Below are 15,879 nucleotides of genomic sequence, written 5' to 3'. Positions count from 1 at the left end.
ATGATTGTAATTTTCCTTCAATTCTTTTTTCTTCCTGCAGAACCTGCAAAATACCCAGAAATTTCTAAGCCAGCTATTATTACAATTTTTCTATTTCATAAGAAGCCAGGAAGTCAGACTGTAAGTTATGTAACAGTCACAATATTAACAAAACTATCAATATCTGATCCATCATTTATAAAGCAGGGAAGAAAGTATAGATTGTAGAACCTAGTTCTATCTTAATAACACTCTCTTATAAAACACACATACACACGCTTCCCCCAATTACAGTGATTTTAAAACAGACCTCTAATAGTTTTTCAGATTCCCTCAATTTTTCTTCTTTTTGCTGCTGCTCCTGCAGGACAGTCATACTGGTTCCAACCAAGTCATTGACCCTCATGGTGAGGCGCTCTATTTCCAACTCATTGGCACAGATAGTGTCATTGGCCCGCTCCAGTTTACTGCTTAAGTGTTGAATTTCTGATTGGCTGGAAAGTTCCACAGACTCTAATTTCTGTTTCCGATTGGCGAGCTGAGCCTAGAAACACAGACTATCAATCAATAGGTAAAAGGGAAATTATAAAATAATCAATGAATAAGACTAAAATGAAACTATTATTTCCATAGAAGCATAAAGCACTGGCTCACTAAAATATATATACATTGAGAAGGGGTAAGAAAGAATTGAGAGGCTGGGCATGGTGGCTCATGCCTGTAAGCCTAACACTGTGGGAGGCTGAGGCGGGCAGATCGTTTGAGCTCAGGAGTTGGAGATCAGCCTGGAAACATGGCGAAACCCTGTCTTTATCAAAAATTGGCCGGGTGCGGTGGATCACGCCTGTAATCCCAGCACTTTGGGACGCTGAGGCAGGTGGATCACGAGGTCAGAAGATCGAGACCATCCTGGCCACCATAGTGAAACCCCATCAAAATACAAAAATTAGCTGGGCGTGGTGGCGCGTGGCTGTAATCCCAGCTACTTGGGAGGCTGGGGCAGTAGAATCACTTGAACCAGGGAGTCGGAGGTTGCAGTGAGCCGAGACTGCACCACTGCACTACAGCCTGGTGACAGAATGAGACTCTGTCTCAAAACAAAGAAACAAAAAATACAAAAACTACCCAAGCATGGTGGCATGAGAGGATCACTCGAACCCAGGAAGCGGAAGTTGCAGTGAGCCAAGATCATACCACTGCGCTTCAGCCTGTGTGACAAAGTGAGAATCTGTCTCAAAGAAATAAATAAATAGAAAAGAATGGATAAAGTAAAGGGATTCCTCAGGAGAAGAGATGCTACAGTATCCTACCTACTTACACAGAAATTCAACTGCAACCTGGCTGGAATTATTTCCTATTTAAAACATAGGAAATAGAAGCTATAATGCATTATTATATTTCTGATGGAAGTTTAGAAATTAGATTTCAAAATCACTAAATTTGTAGTTTAAATTCCGCCCCCCGCCCCCGCCACCTGGAGCATGTTGTAATTATTCTGTTTTAACATTATAAACATTCATATTTAGATTAGTCAAAGTAACCATAAAATGCTCTTTAAATTCAGAGAAATGGGGAAATTGTGGATTTTTGTTTATTGGAGGAAAAGGTGCTTATAAGGGAGGAGAGATTGGTTCTGTCATCAGTTTTTGGACACTTCCTGAGTTAAAAGAGGTAGACAAATATAGTACATCTCAAATTGGTTTCTCTCAATGATATATCTACTGACTACTATGTTTTAGACTATGCATTCCAGCAATATTGGGTTTTAGCTCCAAACTTTTTAGTATTTACAAGTTTTAATCCAGCATCCTGGCTGGTACTTCATCTACACACTGAAGATGAATATAAATAATCTGTGGAAGTAAACTTCCCTTATTCTAAATATTTCTAAAGGTAAAAGCACACAATTTTATTTTAGAAATACAAGTAGAAATATCTCTGGGAAATCTATCTGTTGCAGATTTAAAGATTTTATTATTTGCAGTACAGGTCCAAATCCTGTACTGTATACTGTAGTCAAATAAAGTAGATGCTAAAAACTTCCCATAAGCCAGAGAGAGGGTAGAAGAGAGGTGAAGAGACAGACAAATACTGTTTGTATAAATTACTGATCAAGATTTCAGTGCAAAGAGCCTTTTTTTTTAAACCAGATTCCTACAATGGTATAAAGGAAGAACATCAACATTTAGGTTTAGATTCACTAGAACAATTGCTAAGCATGGAACTGTCTCCAAACTTTTAAATATAATATAAACTTTTTTTTCAAAGAGGAAAGGTTTCCTGTGCAGAATAAATAAATGCAGAGAATGGGTGAGGGTGAGAAGGAGAAAAGGGTTAGAGCTCAGCTTGCTGAAACGTCCCTTAGTCCTACCCTTAATCTGTACAGCAGCCCTGGGTCTTAGCAAAACACAGCTAGAAACCCACTGCCCAAATGGGCACTCAGATAATACATAATTGCAAAACACTATCTTCCTAATACTGCAAGAGTTACCTAATACTATCAACTCAAATCTGTGATCTTAAACTCAGTATTGATATAATAAACTAATAGTCAAACCAAGGTATACTTTAACCAGTGATTCTAGATTTGCTAAATACTAAAAAACTTCTCAGTTTTGAAGAATGAAGAACATAACCTTCTTTCACTGATTTACTATTTTGGTCACACAAAAATACAGTTTTTTTTAAGCATAGTGAAAAGTACATAATCAACTCAAGTACAAACTCTAAATTTTCATTGCCTAGAATACACTAGGGTTGCACTACCATCGCAGTCACCCACATGCGGCTACTGCACAACTAAACTGTGGCTAATCTGAATTGAGATGTGCTCTTAACTGTAAAACACAAATTCAGTTAAAGATTTCAAAGACTCAGTTAAAAAATGTAAAGTAACTGTTGTAATATTTGATATATTGAGTTATTAAAATTAATTTCACCTTTTTACTTTTTAATGTGACTAGTAGAAAATTTTAAATTACATGTGACTCACCAATATCTATTAGCATTACAATAATCTCAAGAATACCTCATCAATACTAAGAAAGTATTATTTTTATTTTTATTTTTATTTTTTTTTAATTTTTTTATTACTATTATACTTTAAGTTCTAGGGTACATGTGCATAACGTGCAGGTTTGTTACATATGTATACTTGTGCCATGTTGCTGTGCTGCACCCATCAACTCGTCAGCACCCATCAACTCGTCATTTACATCAGGTATAACTCCCAATGCAATCCCTCCCCCCTCCCCCCTCCCCATGATAGGCCCCGGTGTGTGATGTTCCCCTTCCCAAGTCCAAGTGATCTAAAAATAATTATTTAAAATACTTATAAAATAATGATTATTTCTGATAATTATCTGGCTTTAGAGGTATTTTAAGGTTGGCATATTGTTAAACTTTTTTTTTTTTTTTTTTTTTTTGCAGTAACCACTAATTCTTTGAGCCAGAAACAGGCATTCCTCTTATTAATCTAACATTTAGCATTCTATTGGAGTGGGTAGAGAGTTATTTCAACAATACAAATCACAGCAGAGGTGGTTAAAAGAAGCAATCAAGAAGGCAATTTACATCAGGGAGACTGAAATTGAAACTGAAACAAATGGCCAGTGTGGGCAGCTAAAGGGTGAAGGACAGTGGAGAAGAAATTGGGGACTGGGGGTTGAATTCAAATCCTCTTCTGGATGTGTGATAGGTACTTCCTGGTGCTTCAAGAAAAGGACTCTCCCAGATAGTGAGATTACTATGAACAATGTGATATGAAGCAACAGGGCTTTTTATTTTCCAAAGAATCCAGTATAAAGGTACGGCCACTGTAAGCATCAATCCCTTACTAAGCTCCCCATCACTGTCAACTCCAAATGCGCCAGTGCAGGCCACAGCCTTGCAGCATTTCCACTAGAGAGCAGCCTGAAGAGCCTGCTAACAACACAGCTCCCACTAAGATCCTGTTATCACTGCTGTGTCTATGCTACTACGAACTTTTAAACAGTAAGTCTAAGTCAATTCAATTAACTCTGATATTTCTACCAAGACAACAGATTAACATTTGAGTTAGGGTCATTTTTTTCTTCAGAAGTTGTGACAGCAAAAGGATGCTTTTAAAAATATAACATATATACTTATAAATACATTTATATACATATAATTAACAGTGGATTTAAAATTAACTTGAAGAATATCTTACAGCTCATCTAAGCATTTCAAAAGGAAAACATATAGAGCAACCTCTACTTTTTTCACATACTGTTTATCAGCTAAATATTTTATATTTTATGTTGGCTTAATATTTTAATTTTTTTCAAATGTTCCTAATGTTCACTAAGTTTTCCTTAAACATTTCCTTTGCATTATGTAGGCAAGAGAAAAAGTAGCAGGTAATTTGTTGCCTTCTAAACATAAATGACCTTGGTTTTAGACTGTACTGATCCTTTTCTTATACTATATAACCTCCATTCTGTTATTACATCTAGCATTATAGTTTAACAACTGTACTTTTAAATAAAATACATTTTAATATTTGATAGAATAAACATCCCCCATTACTCTTTTTTAAAAATTGTTGGTGGCCAGGCGCGGTGGCTCACACCTATAATCCCAGCACTTTGGGAGGCGGGTGGATCACTTGAGGTCACGAGTTCGAGACAAGCCTGACTAGGATAGTAAAACCCCGTCTCTACTAAAAACACAAAATCAGCTGGGCATGGTGGTGCATGCCTGTAATCCTAGCTACTTGGGATGCTGAGGAGGTGGATTGTTTGAATCTGGGAGGCAGAGGTTGCAGCGAGCCGAGATTGCGCCATTGCACTCCAGCCTGGGCAACAAGAGCGAAAATCCACCTCAAAAAAAAAAAAAAGTTGGCTAGTATCATTCATTTATCATTCCATATGAATTTTAGAATCATTTTGTTCCTGAAAACGTTATACTCAGTAAATTATATAACCATTTAAAAAACAAATTTAGATCCCTATCAAATACTTTACACTAAAATAATTTTTAGATAAAATGCATTAAAAAGAAATGATAAAGCATTAGAAGAAATTTGACTTAGGTAAGACTTTATAGTATGACATCAAAGATAGAAACGCTGAAGAAAAAATTGATAGAATTAAGTAATTCTAATTAACTGTTTAAAAAACAATTGTATTTCCATAAAAAAATTAAGGTAAATTGAGTACACACACACAACTGTAACATAATAGCAAAGGGCTTATACTTCATACTTAAGTGTATGAAGAGCTCTTTCAGAATAGTAAAATATAAACATCTGGCCGGGTGTGATGCTAACACTTTGGGAGGCCAAGATGGGCAGATCACTTGAGGTCTAGAGTTCAAGACCAGCCTGGTCAGCGAGGTGAAACCCCGTCTCTACTGAAAATACAAAAATTAGCTGAGCGTAGTGGCGAGCACCTGTAATCCCAGCTACTCAGGAGTCTGAGGCAGGAGAACTGCTTGAACCCGCAAGACAGAGGTTGCAGTCAGCCAAGATTAGGCCACTGCACTCCAGGCCGGACAACAGAGACTCTGTCTCAAAAAAGAAAATAAAATAAGATTTAAAAAAAAAAATCCTAAAAGAAAGGCGAATAAAGGACACAAATAATTTATGAAAAATGAAGATGGCCATAAACAGACGAAAAAAGTGCTCAACCTCACTCATATTACAATATATATTAAAACAATGATATCATTTTTTTTCACCTATAAGATTAGCAAAGGCAAGCCTAAAAGTGGGGAAAGTCAAAAGAAATAATAGTGCTTAATGTAGGGAAAATATGAGGAAATGGATATTCTCACATACTACTAAAGAAAGTCTATCAATCCATCATTGGAGAAAACTTTGGCAATGTATATTAAAATATTTGAATGTACTCTTATACAGCAAATCCAATTCAAGGTCCATTTCCTAAGAAAATAAATATTCCTAAATGTTTATATAAGGATGTTAATCTAAGCACTATTTACAAAAGTGAAAAGTAAAAAACTAAACGTTCTACAGTAAGGGACTGGTTACAAATGTCATCATACGTTTGACGATAGGGTGGACTTCTATGTAATCATTATGACTACAAATTTGTTGACATATCGTATTTAAAAAGGAAAAATTTTAAAGCTGTGAAGTGCTTAGCTGCTTAGCATAGTATCTGATCACATAGTAAGCATTCTATATATTTTAAAGTTATTACTTCATGGAAAATTTCAAGCATACACAAATATAGAGAGAGTAAGATGAACCCCTATCACACAACTTCAAAAATTATCAACACTTTGCTACTGTCAGTATTTTTTAAAGTTTGCAACTACCACTCCCTTCCCATTCACAGTGCATATAGGTTTTTCCTACCAAAAGTACATGAATGTATTGCACACTGTATGTAAGCATACACAAAGTCAGAAGAAATTTATACCAAAATTTTATTCATGGTAAATCTCTAAACGGTAGAATTATGGGTGATTTATTTATTTCTCATTTTATCCGCATTTTCTCATTTTTCTAAAATAAGCACGTATTATGTAATTTTAATAGCTTATTAAAAGAAATGAATTCAAGCAAATATATGTCAAAGAATGAGAAGTTGTTTCTGAATTATACTTTTAGATGTTAAAAACATACAAGAAAAAAATTATACAAAGATTTTTTTTAAATGAAGGGTAGGTTAATATCCACTTAGTCTCCCAGGTTTTCCACTGCTATTGTTCAATGGTGACCCACATTTCAACCAAATGCAATCTATCAACCTTGACAGGATTCTGACTCAAACATCCGATTGTAAAAAGATAGTTTTTTGGACAACTGGGGAAATGTGAACAGACTGGATATTAAGTTATATTAAGAAGTTATTATTCTATTAATGTGATACTGATATATTGTAGTTATTTTTTAAGTCCTTACTTGTTTGGAAATAAGATGATATCTATGATTTGCTCTGTAATATTCCACCCAAAAATAAGAAGTAGTGAATGGTATAGAGTTTCAGTTTGACAAGATAAAAAAGTTCTAGAGATCTGTTGTACAATGTACATATAGTTAACACTACTATACTATACATTTAAAAATGGTTAAGGTGGAACATTTTATGTGTATTTTACCACAATTAAAATAAAGATTTACAAGATGACAACTATTAATTCTCGTTAATGGATATAGATAAGTTTATTTAGACGTTTAAAAAAATGATGACCATACAGCACTGGTATATACTGAATCATTGAAAGATTTAATTTTATTTAGTTTGCCAAGGGAGAAAGATAAATACATTTATAGGTAACATTTTTATTAAACAATCAGATAGTTTTAGGTTAAACAAAACTATCAGAAGAATCATTCAAACACCCTTAGTAGGAAAACAAATGTTGGCTGTTGAAAGACTTCTTACTCTAGCCGTAGCTGAATTACAGTAAGTAAAAATCCCATTTTTGCTAACAATGAAGTTTTTATCATGTAGAGTCAATAATCACAACAGTAATTTGGAATAGAATAACAGTAATGTGAAAAGAGACTCTATAATCAATAATACTCCATGGATAAACAATTGAGAACTGTAAAAATTAAGACTCAATTTGTTTTTTTGTCAATCTGAACCCTACAACTAGAATATAACAATATCTTGGTCAAGTGTGGTAGCTCACACCTGTAATCCTAGCACTTAGGAGGCCAAGGTGGGAGGATAGCTGGAGCCCAGGAATTTCAGATCAGCCTGAGCCATGTAGCGAGACCTCATCTCACGAAAACCAACAAATTTTTTTGTTGTTGTTAAGAAAAAAAAAACATGTATTATATATAAAACAATACCTTATAGTTATTAGGTCTGTATAGTGCTTTGGCATTCAAATAAAAAAACTGGTCTAGACATCTCATGATTTCACTGGTCTGTCTGGCTGCGTAGCTTGCTGTGGCCTAAAAAATAAATTTCTTCCTTGCAGTTGTTGTGAACTTTTCCTATCATTTTGAATGAAGTTACTCACAGCAGAGCCACTGTCGGTAGTTTATCAGACAGCGATATTTCAGGGAGACGAACAAAAAGTTAATGCATTATTGAGACTTAAAACAGCATATAAATGCAGATTATTTTAAAAAATCCAAAAAGCCAAAAAAAGCAAAAAACAAAAAAACCTCCCTTCTAGCTATTTCAACTTACCCAGTCTGTTGCCTCATTCTATAAAACTAAGATAACTACCAACCTTGACAGATTATCATAATATTAAACAGAGAACACACACAAAAATTGTCTAGAAGCACTGGGTCAATGTCTAGCACATAACAGATGATCGCAACTTTTTTTAGTTTCCTTTATGTTCTTGATTCTAACTGAAAAAGGAATGAGCTGAATAGGTTCTTACAAGACATATTCCTAAAGTAGGTGTCTGGTTTTTGGTTTTGCTTAAGCCATTAAGAGAAAAGTTTCTATCAGTGTTCTAAAATAAGTATTTTTGTTACCACAAAGACACCACTTTTAGTTAGTGTGCACACCATTGCCATGTGACTCTCTCCACATCTGTCCGCACGGGCAAACAAACTGAAGCTCCCCAGCTGAGGCACCTCGGCCAAGACACCCCAGTGACCATAGGGATGGTGCAAGGCACGGACTATAGTAGAGCTGAGGGACCTAACAAGAGACAGAAAGACATGGAAAAGGAGACAGAGGGAGGAATGGGATTGTGGTAAGGAAGAAAGAGAGGAGAGGAAGAGAGGGCGACAAAGCCAGGGACCAAGATGAGGACAGTGAACATGGATGCAAGCATAGAGCCTCAGTAAGCAAGACAATGACAGAGAGTGGGTGAGCAAGTCAGAAACAAGCAAGGAGGCAAAGCGGCAAGCCGGCACAAAGACATGAGCCTGGACAGGAGAGTGAATACACGCATGTGTGAGGGCAGGAGGGAAGGAGGAGCTGGGTCTAGATGCTGAGGAGGAGAGGCTACCTAAACAAGAAAGAGAGCAGGGTTCGTGGAGAGAAGCTGAAAGAGGCTAAATGGTACCAGGACACTGCATTAAGGTAGTTCAAACTTGATCAAAACCTATCTGCTTCTCATTATTTTAAAAAGTCTTAGGCCTACCTGAATTATCTCTGATTGTTCAGCCAGAGCCTTCCTTTGTGCCTCCAGTGAAGATACCTGTTGCTGATAAATCAAGCGTTGCTTCTCCCAGTCCAGCGATTTCTGACGGAATTCCTGAGGAAGCAATTAGAGTACTTAATTTCTGAGTGCTTCTCCTCACTGTCACTACTTCCCAGACTCCCTTTTACTTTAATTTCTCCCCATGTCCCTGGGTACGCTCGCACCTTTCTCCACAGCAGGAGACCCATTACTCACTTAGCTAACAGAGCTAGAGAGTAACACTAAATTCCTCACATACTGTGCCTCTGGATATCTGTCTTTCTAAATTTAACACCCTAATGGTGAGGAGTATGAAACGCAGATGCTAAGCACTGGATTCAGATGTTTTTCATTGATTTGCTGCCACCTAAGGGTTGTTATAATTTTCTAGTGAATTTTCAGAAAACTGACGCTAAGATAACTAAAATTTTAAAGTATGATTACAGATATCCCTCGCTATCCAAATTCTTGATATCCAGACCCAGGAATTGAACAGATTAAATTTTCAGATAAGTCCTTTGGTAACCCAAATCTTACTTCTCAGTATCTAAAACTCAAGAACCAAGTAGATTCAGACAATACAATATCCTTTGATGTCCAAATTTTTATTATCTCAACAGAGGAACTGCAAAGGCTTGAATAACAAAGAAAATCTGTACTAAATTTTAACAGATATTTGTAACCCAAAGCCGAACAGTTCAAAATTAATGATGGATCAATAGTAACATCAAATTGCATGATCAAGAAAATGATTTCAATATTTATGAAAATGGGGCAAATTAAAGGGAAAGGAAACTCAATCTTTCTATCACTGTCTTCCAGGATCCTCAACTCCAGAAGTCTCAGGCTCCTTAAGATAACTGTTGTTAACCAAATTTCTGATATTCATTCATTCATTCATTCATTCATTCATTCATTCATTCAATCATTCTACTATATATGCCAGGTACTGCTTTTGGTGTCAGGGATACAATACTTAACAAAACAAACAAAAACCCTAGTCCCACTCAACTGGGGGCAACAGATGACACATTTCTTGTATGGTATAGCAGACGGTAATACATGATTTGGAGAAAACAGAGCATGAAGTCTTCAGAGTTGGGGTTGTAATTTTTAAAAGGGATGGCCAGACTGAGTGAAAAACATTTAAGTAAACACTTAGGGAGATGAGGGTGAAGTTACAATATTCTGGGTGGAAAGAACAGCCTTGAAATAAGAGCATCCTGGTGTGTTTAAGGGTGAGAAAGGAGACTAGAGTGGCTGGAACAAAGTGAATGAAAGCGAAAATAGGAGAAGACAAGGTATGAGAATGAGACCACGTAGGCCATTAGGATAACTTAGGTTTTTTTTCTTTTTAATACTTTAAGTTCTAAGGAACATGTGCACAACGTGCAGGTTTGTTACATATGTATACATGTGCCATGTTGGTGTGCTGCACCCATTAATTCATCATTTACATTAGGTATATCTCCTAATGCTATCTCTCCTCCCCCTGCTCCCCACAATAGGACCTGGTGTGTGATGATCCCCTTCCTGAAGCTGCTGGAAGGTTTTTGTATAGGAAGTGATATAATTTGATTTACATTACAGCAGAATCATTCTGGCTATTGTGCTGAGAAAAGAGAAGTCTAAGATGACTCCGAGGTTTTTAGGTCGAGCAAACTGAGTTGCTATCAACTAAAACATGAATCAGTGTTGGGGAGATGAGGAAGAGAAAGACAGGACCTTTAGCTTGGACATGTTAAGTCTGACACATTTCACACATCATAGTGGAGATAGGAAACAGGCAGTTGAAAGTTATTCTGTCATGAAGAGGCAAGGTCTCGGCTAGATATATAAATTTTGAATTGTCAACATATACACAGTGTTAAAGCTATGAAATTCAATGGGACCAATAGGGGAGTGAGCGTAGACAGGAAAAAAAAAAAAGGAAAGGTCCAATGACATGATCCTAGGTTAAGGAGTAACGGAGACTGAGGAGTGATGAACAAGGAGAAAAATGAGAGAAATGTGGTTTTTCTCAAGCCAAGTCAAGAAAGAGGGTAAGGAGGTGGGAGAGACCAGCTCTCCTACAAAGCTGTAGGTAGGATGAGGAAGATGAGGACCAGCCCACAGGCTCTGGGAATGTGTAAGTCACTGGTGACCTCTATGTGAACAGCTTCTGCAGTGTGAGGGGACAAAAGCCTTGAGTGGGTATAAGAAAAATGAGACAAGAGGAACTGGAGACAAGTATAGATAACAGAGGTAATTTTTTAGTTATAAAATGAAAGAAATAAAATGGGGCAGAGGAGGAAGAGACAGGTCAAGAGGGGATATTTAAGAGGAAGGAAATTTGGATGCTGGTAAAAAATATCCAGTAGAGAGAAAAAATTAATGGTGCAGAAAAGAGAAGTTGAACTACTAGAGTAATGCCTTGGGTAGAAAAGGGGGAGGGCATGGGTAGTTCCTCCAGGAAAGAAGGCAGGGTACATGGGCACAGATGCAGATAGGTGGGTGGACACAGAGCTGGAAGTCTATACACAGAGCTGGAAGTCTATATATCTTTGGGTTATAAAGATATAACCCAAAGGTGAGGATGTGGGGATAGGTGTTGAGAGTTTGAGGAGAAAAGCAGAAGTCTGAAATACTCATTGTGGAAAGTAGGAGATGAGAGGAAATACAGTACGATTCCAGGTAGCATTAGGACCCATTTGAGGTTAGGGACCATGAATTTAAAGTGAGATCAGACAGTATAGTTAGGGTTTTCTCCAGCCATGTTCAGCGATACATGACAGGTAGAGAGTGGGCAGAAAGGTGGACTTAAGCAGATCTGTGATTCTGCCAAGCAAATATGAGGAAGCAAGAGAGGAGCACACGAGATGAAAGGGAAAGTTAAAAATGTAATCACAGAATTTAAAAGCTGGCTAAAGACCAATAAGTGAGAACACTAAGTAGATAATGGAGCAGTAAAAAGGCGGCAGAATTCAATCATTTTAAGGGATGGATAATGATTACTGAGAGGCAAAGGACTAGAGAGAGTTAGCTGAAAAGATAGGGATTGGTAGTCTGATAATTAAATGCTTGAAAATGAGATTCTAGAGGGGTGGCATATATTGGTAATGACAAGAGCTGAGGAATGGCAATGGGAATAAGTAGATGAGACAGAGACATAATCAAACCATCTATGGAGGAAAGAAAGACAAGAAACTATAAGGTCAGAGTATTATAAGCATCATCCCTCCAGATCCTGAGATCCTCAAAGTTATGGTAAGAGTAATGTTGGAGAGAACTGATAGTGAGCTGGGTGCTGAAATCAATGAGCCAAGGAAATAACCCAGAGATCAGAAGATGACTACTTTGGTTGTTATGTACATTGGCTGGCAGCATAGGCTGGTAACATGAAAATCAAAGATGGGGTTTTTGAGGTAGCAAGGAAAGAAAATAGTCAGGAAGTGGCAATGTGAAGCAAGAAGGATATAGGGTTTGGGGGGAAAAGGTATTGCTGAAAAGGGTGGAAGGGAAGCAGTATCTGCAGTCTTCTGATTCTAAGCTCTTCAAATGTAAAAAAAAATTTGAGATATAAAGGAATATTAAACACAGAAATTATAATTTTAAGTAACAATAATATACTGGCATTTGTGGGTGACAAGTCACTGAGAGTAAAAACTTATAAGTGATCACACAAAGATGTTGAACAATGTTTCTCAAATCAGAATAAGCTAGGGGAGCTGGATACAATGCAGATTGTAGGTCCTATGCCATCCTAGGTCCTATGCCATACTGCTGGATCACCATTTCTGAGAGCCTAAAAGCACCCTGGGAATTCTTATGTCCACTGAAAAACTAATGGCAAGGACAAAGGAAGAGAGTGACAACTTTGTGCTGCTCCTTCATCTACTCTTGGTACTATTAGCTCACCACCTCCCCTTAAGTTCTCAATATATACAACAATCATGGAGTTATTCAGTCTTAATAAAAACAAAGTCAGCAGAGAAGGAAGTGAATGCCTTACTACATCTAAATGGGAATTGAGAATAATCTGATACAGAGATTACTTTGTACAAAAAGTGCTATGTACTTTCCACATTTACTAAGCCCCCACTTTATTAGGTGCTTGAGATACAATGATATATAAGACAAAAACAATGCCCACAGAGGACTGTCTGTAACTAGTGGTCAATGTTTCCCAATGGGAGAGATACTGGCATTTGAGGTACAATAATCCTTCCTGTGTGGAACAATCTTAGGCATATTTAGTATCCCTGGTCCCTGTCCCCTAAATGCCAGTTTTATTATGCTCAGTCATTTTGACAACCAAAAAAAAAAAAAAAAGGCCTCCATACATTTGCAAATGCTCCCCAAGGGTGGTAGTGCCCTGTTGAGAATTATTGATGGCCAGTAATCCTGTTAACCATAGGGAACCAGATGATGATAGGATGTATGGTGGATCACCCTCTCACCTTTGAAATAGCTTAGTGGCAGTCCTAAAGATGGTAGAAAATTGGTTTCAGAAAATAGTGCCATTAAAAAAAAAAAAAAGAAAATAGTGCCATTAGAAACAGCATTTTCCTACATGAAGGCTGACAATCACTATGAACAAATTATTACTATGAACATACCTCTATTTTTGCAGTTAACCTCTCAATTTCAGACCGATCTTCCCTGTGATTTTTGGTATTTCCTCTGAATTCCCTCATTTGCTTTTTCTGAAGCTTTTCGTAGCTTCTCTTCAGTATGCCTAACTGTAGAAACAGTTATTTCTATACTTAAAGTTTAAGAATTTGAAAAGAGTACTGGTGAGAAAAATTTGTATTATGAAAACAAGAGCAGTGCTAACCAGTATTACTGAGAACATGTTAGATTTCCAAACTAAAACACAAAAGGAAACTAAAAAATATGTAAAACAAACATTAGTAAAGAAATACATTCAAAGAAAAAATTTTTTAAAAATTTTAAACAAAAGTTTTTGATTACAATAGCCTTGCACTTAAAGACCCTACCACCTAGCCCCACAATAAAAGCAGCAAATTAAAACTCTTTTTCTTTCCTCCAGGTCTGTGATTCTCAAAGCTATGCTCTTGCAGAGCACTGATATTTAGGATGCAGGAGAAGAATACTTTGCAATTAAATCAGAATAAAAGCAGTTTTTTCCAAATCTGAAGAATAAAATTGAGTTAATGGACAGAATTTTCTTACTTATTTATCCCAAAATGCTTCTTAAATTTTGGATCCTCCATTGTTTATAATCTAGTAACTGATAAAAATTAAAATATTAAATGTAATTTTTGGTATCAAGTATTTCACAGTATTACACAAAAACAGCCCTAACTTCTTTCAGGTACTCAACCAAGAAACATATTTTAGCATCTCTTCTAGGTAGCATCAAACCTACAATTAGGCAAACCTCTTTACCTGGATGAAAGAACAGAGAAATGGATTCCCACTCCTGTATCTTCCATGCACTATATATTTCCCACTTCACAAAGTAGAAAGTGGCTTTCGTTAACAAAGTTCTCAAGGGTGAAAGAGAGAGAACTACATATACGACATTTAACAAAACTAAAATCTCACTTCTTCATGTAGTTTCTTCAACTCCTGCTTATACTCCATGGTCATCTCTTGCTTGATTTTTTCATGTTCTTCTACCTGCTGATGCAACATTCCAACCTAAAAGCAAAAAAGTGGTAGTATTTTTCATTAGCATTGAAACAACATCCCTGAGGTATAAAAATATAAAATAATCTCTGTATTTATTTGTAAATTCAAGTTCTCAAATGCATATATATGGTTACCCCACTTCTTAAGAAGTCAAATACCTAGTTATTTAATAATTCTTAACATTGCCAAAAAATAGTAAACAAACAACTAGTTTTTAGAATTTCTAGGTTTAGATGAAAACTCTTTCTTTATTTTTTGTTCTTTTTGAGATGGAGTCTCGCTCTGTCACCCAGGCTGGAGTGCGGTAGCACAATCTCGGCTCACTGCAACCTCTGCCTCCCAAGTTTAAACAATTCTCTGTCTCAGTCTCCCGAGTAGCTGGGATTACAGGTGCATGCCACCACACCTGGCACATTTTTGTATTTTTAGTAGAGACGGGGTTTCCCCATCTTGGCCAGGCTGGTCTTGAACTCCTGACCTCGTGATCCACCTGCCTCGGCCTCCCAAAGTGCTGGGATTACAGGTGTGAGCCAGCGCACCCAGCCGAAACTGTCTCTCTCTGTCTGATTATTCTACTCAACCCTTTTCATAAAAAAAAAATCTCATGAAAATAAGAAATATAAAGTTTTGAGAGCCCTGGAAACCAACAATACTTCATAAAAAATCTAGAAGACTTTAAGAATAATTTCTCTACAATAAAGTACAGAATAGTAATGTCAGACAGGGAAAAAAAACGAGGCCTGTGCCTGCTTTACCATTTGCCCAACTTCAGAGAAACAAGTTCCACCAACCATGGTAAGGAAGTTATCCTAACCCACTTTTCAATGATTTGATACCAAAGACATCTATTTTCTGCCAAGCCTTCACCTCCACAAGTATCCAGAAGTAATTCTTTTAATAACCAGCTAGAATTTCATCGACTGATAAGTAGGAAGGGAGAGGGAAAACAGGGAACAGGAGGGAGTAAATAAACACCATCTAGAACAGTAAGTTTCTTAAAAGTACTAGAAATAAACTACTTATAAGAATGAGGAGTTAATGCAATTCCAATAAAAAATTATAGTGGAATTTATTTTTGTAAGAGAACTTGAAAAAGTCATTCTAAAGTTCAAACTGGAAGAATGGGTAAATACAGGCAATAAAATGGAAAAGTCTAGTTTTTTAAAAAAA

The 15,879-nt window shown here is 36.6% G+C and overlaps 1 protein-coding gene across 50 annotated transcripts in view; it reads right to left on the bottom strand.

Moving 5' to 3' along the window:
• The window catches only part of CEP63 (centrosomal protein 63), a 124,668-nt gene that overhangs the window by 63,323 nt on the left and 45,466 nt on the right, over positions 1–15,879 (bottom strand). For all 50 annotated transcript variants that reach the window (XR_012430715.1, XR_012430716.1, XR_012430714.1 and 47 more), the window contains 4 exons: positions 14,623–14,718; positions 13,671–13,793; positions 9,034–9,147; positions 290–523 (listed from right to left, as the gene is read on the bottom strand). Coding sequence is in view for 45 of the 50 variants with exons in the window: in XM_074031083.1 (XP_073887184.1) it covers positions 290–523; positions 9,034–9,147; positions 13,671–13,793; positions 14,623–14,718 (567 nt within the window). In the remaining 5 variants the exon portion in view is untranslated. The remainder of the gene's footprint in view (positions 1–289; positions 524–9,033; positions 9,148–13,670; positions 13,794–14,622; positions 14,719–15,879) is intronic.

Source organism: Macaca fascicularis, chromosome 2 (genome assembly GCF_037993035.2).
Source record: "Macaca fascicularis isolate 582-1 chromosome 2, T2T-MFA8v1.1".
NCBI classification, from domain to species: Eukaryota; Metazoa; Chordata; class Mammalia; order Primates; family Cercopithecidae; genus Macaca; species Macaca fascicularis.
The sequence above is the reverse complement of the archived record's forward strand: the minus strand, read 5'-3'. Positions and strand labels throughout refer to the sequence as shown.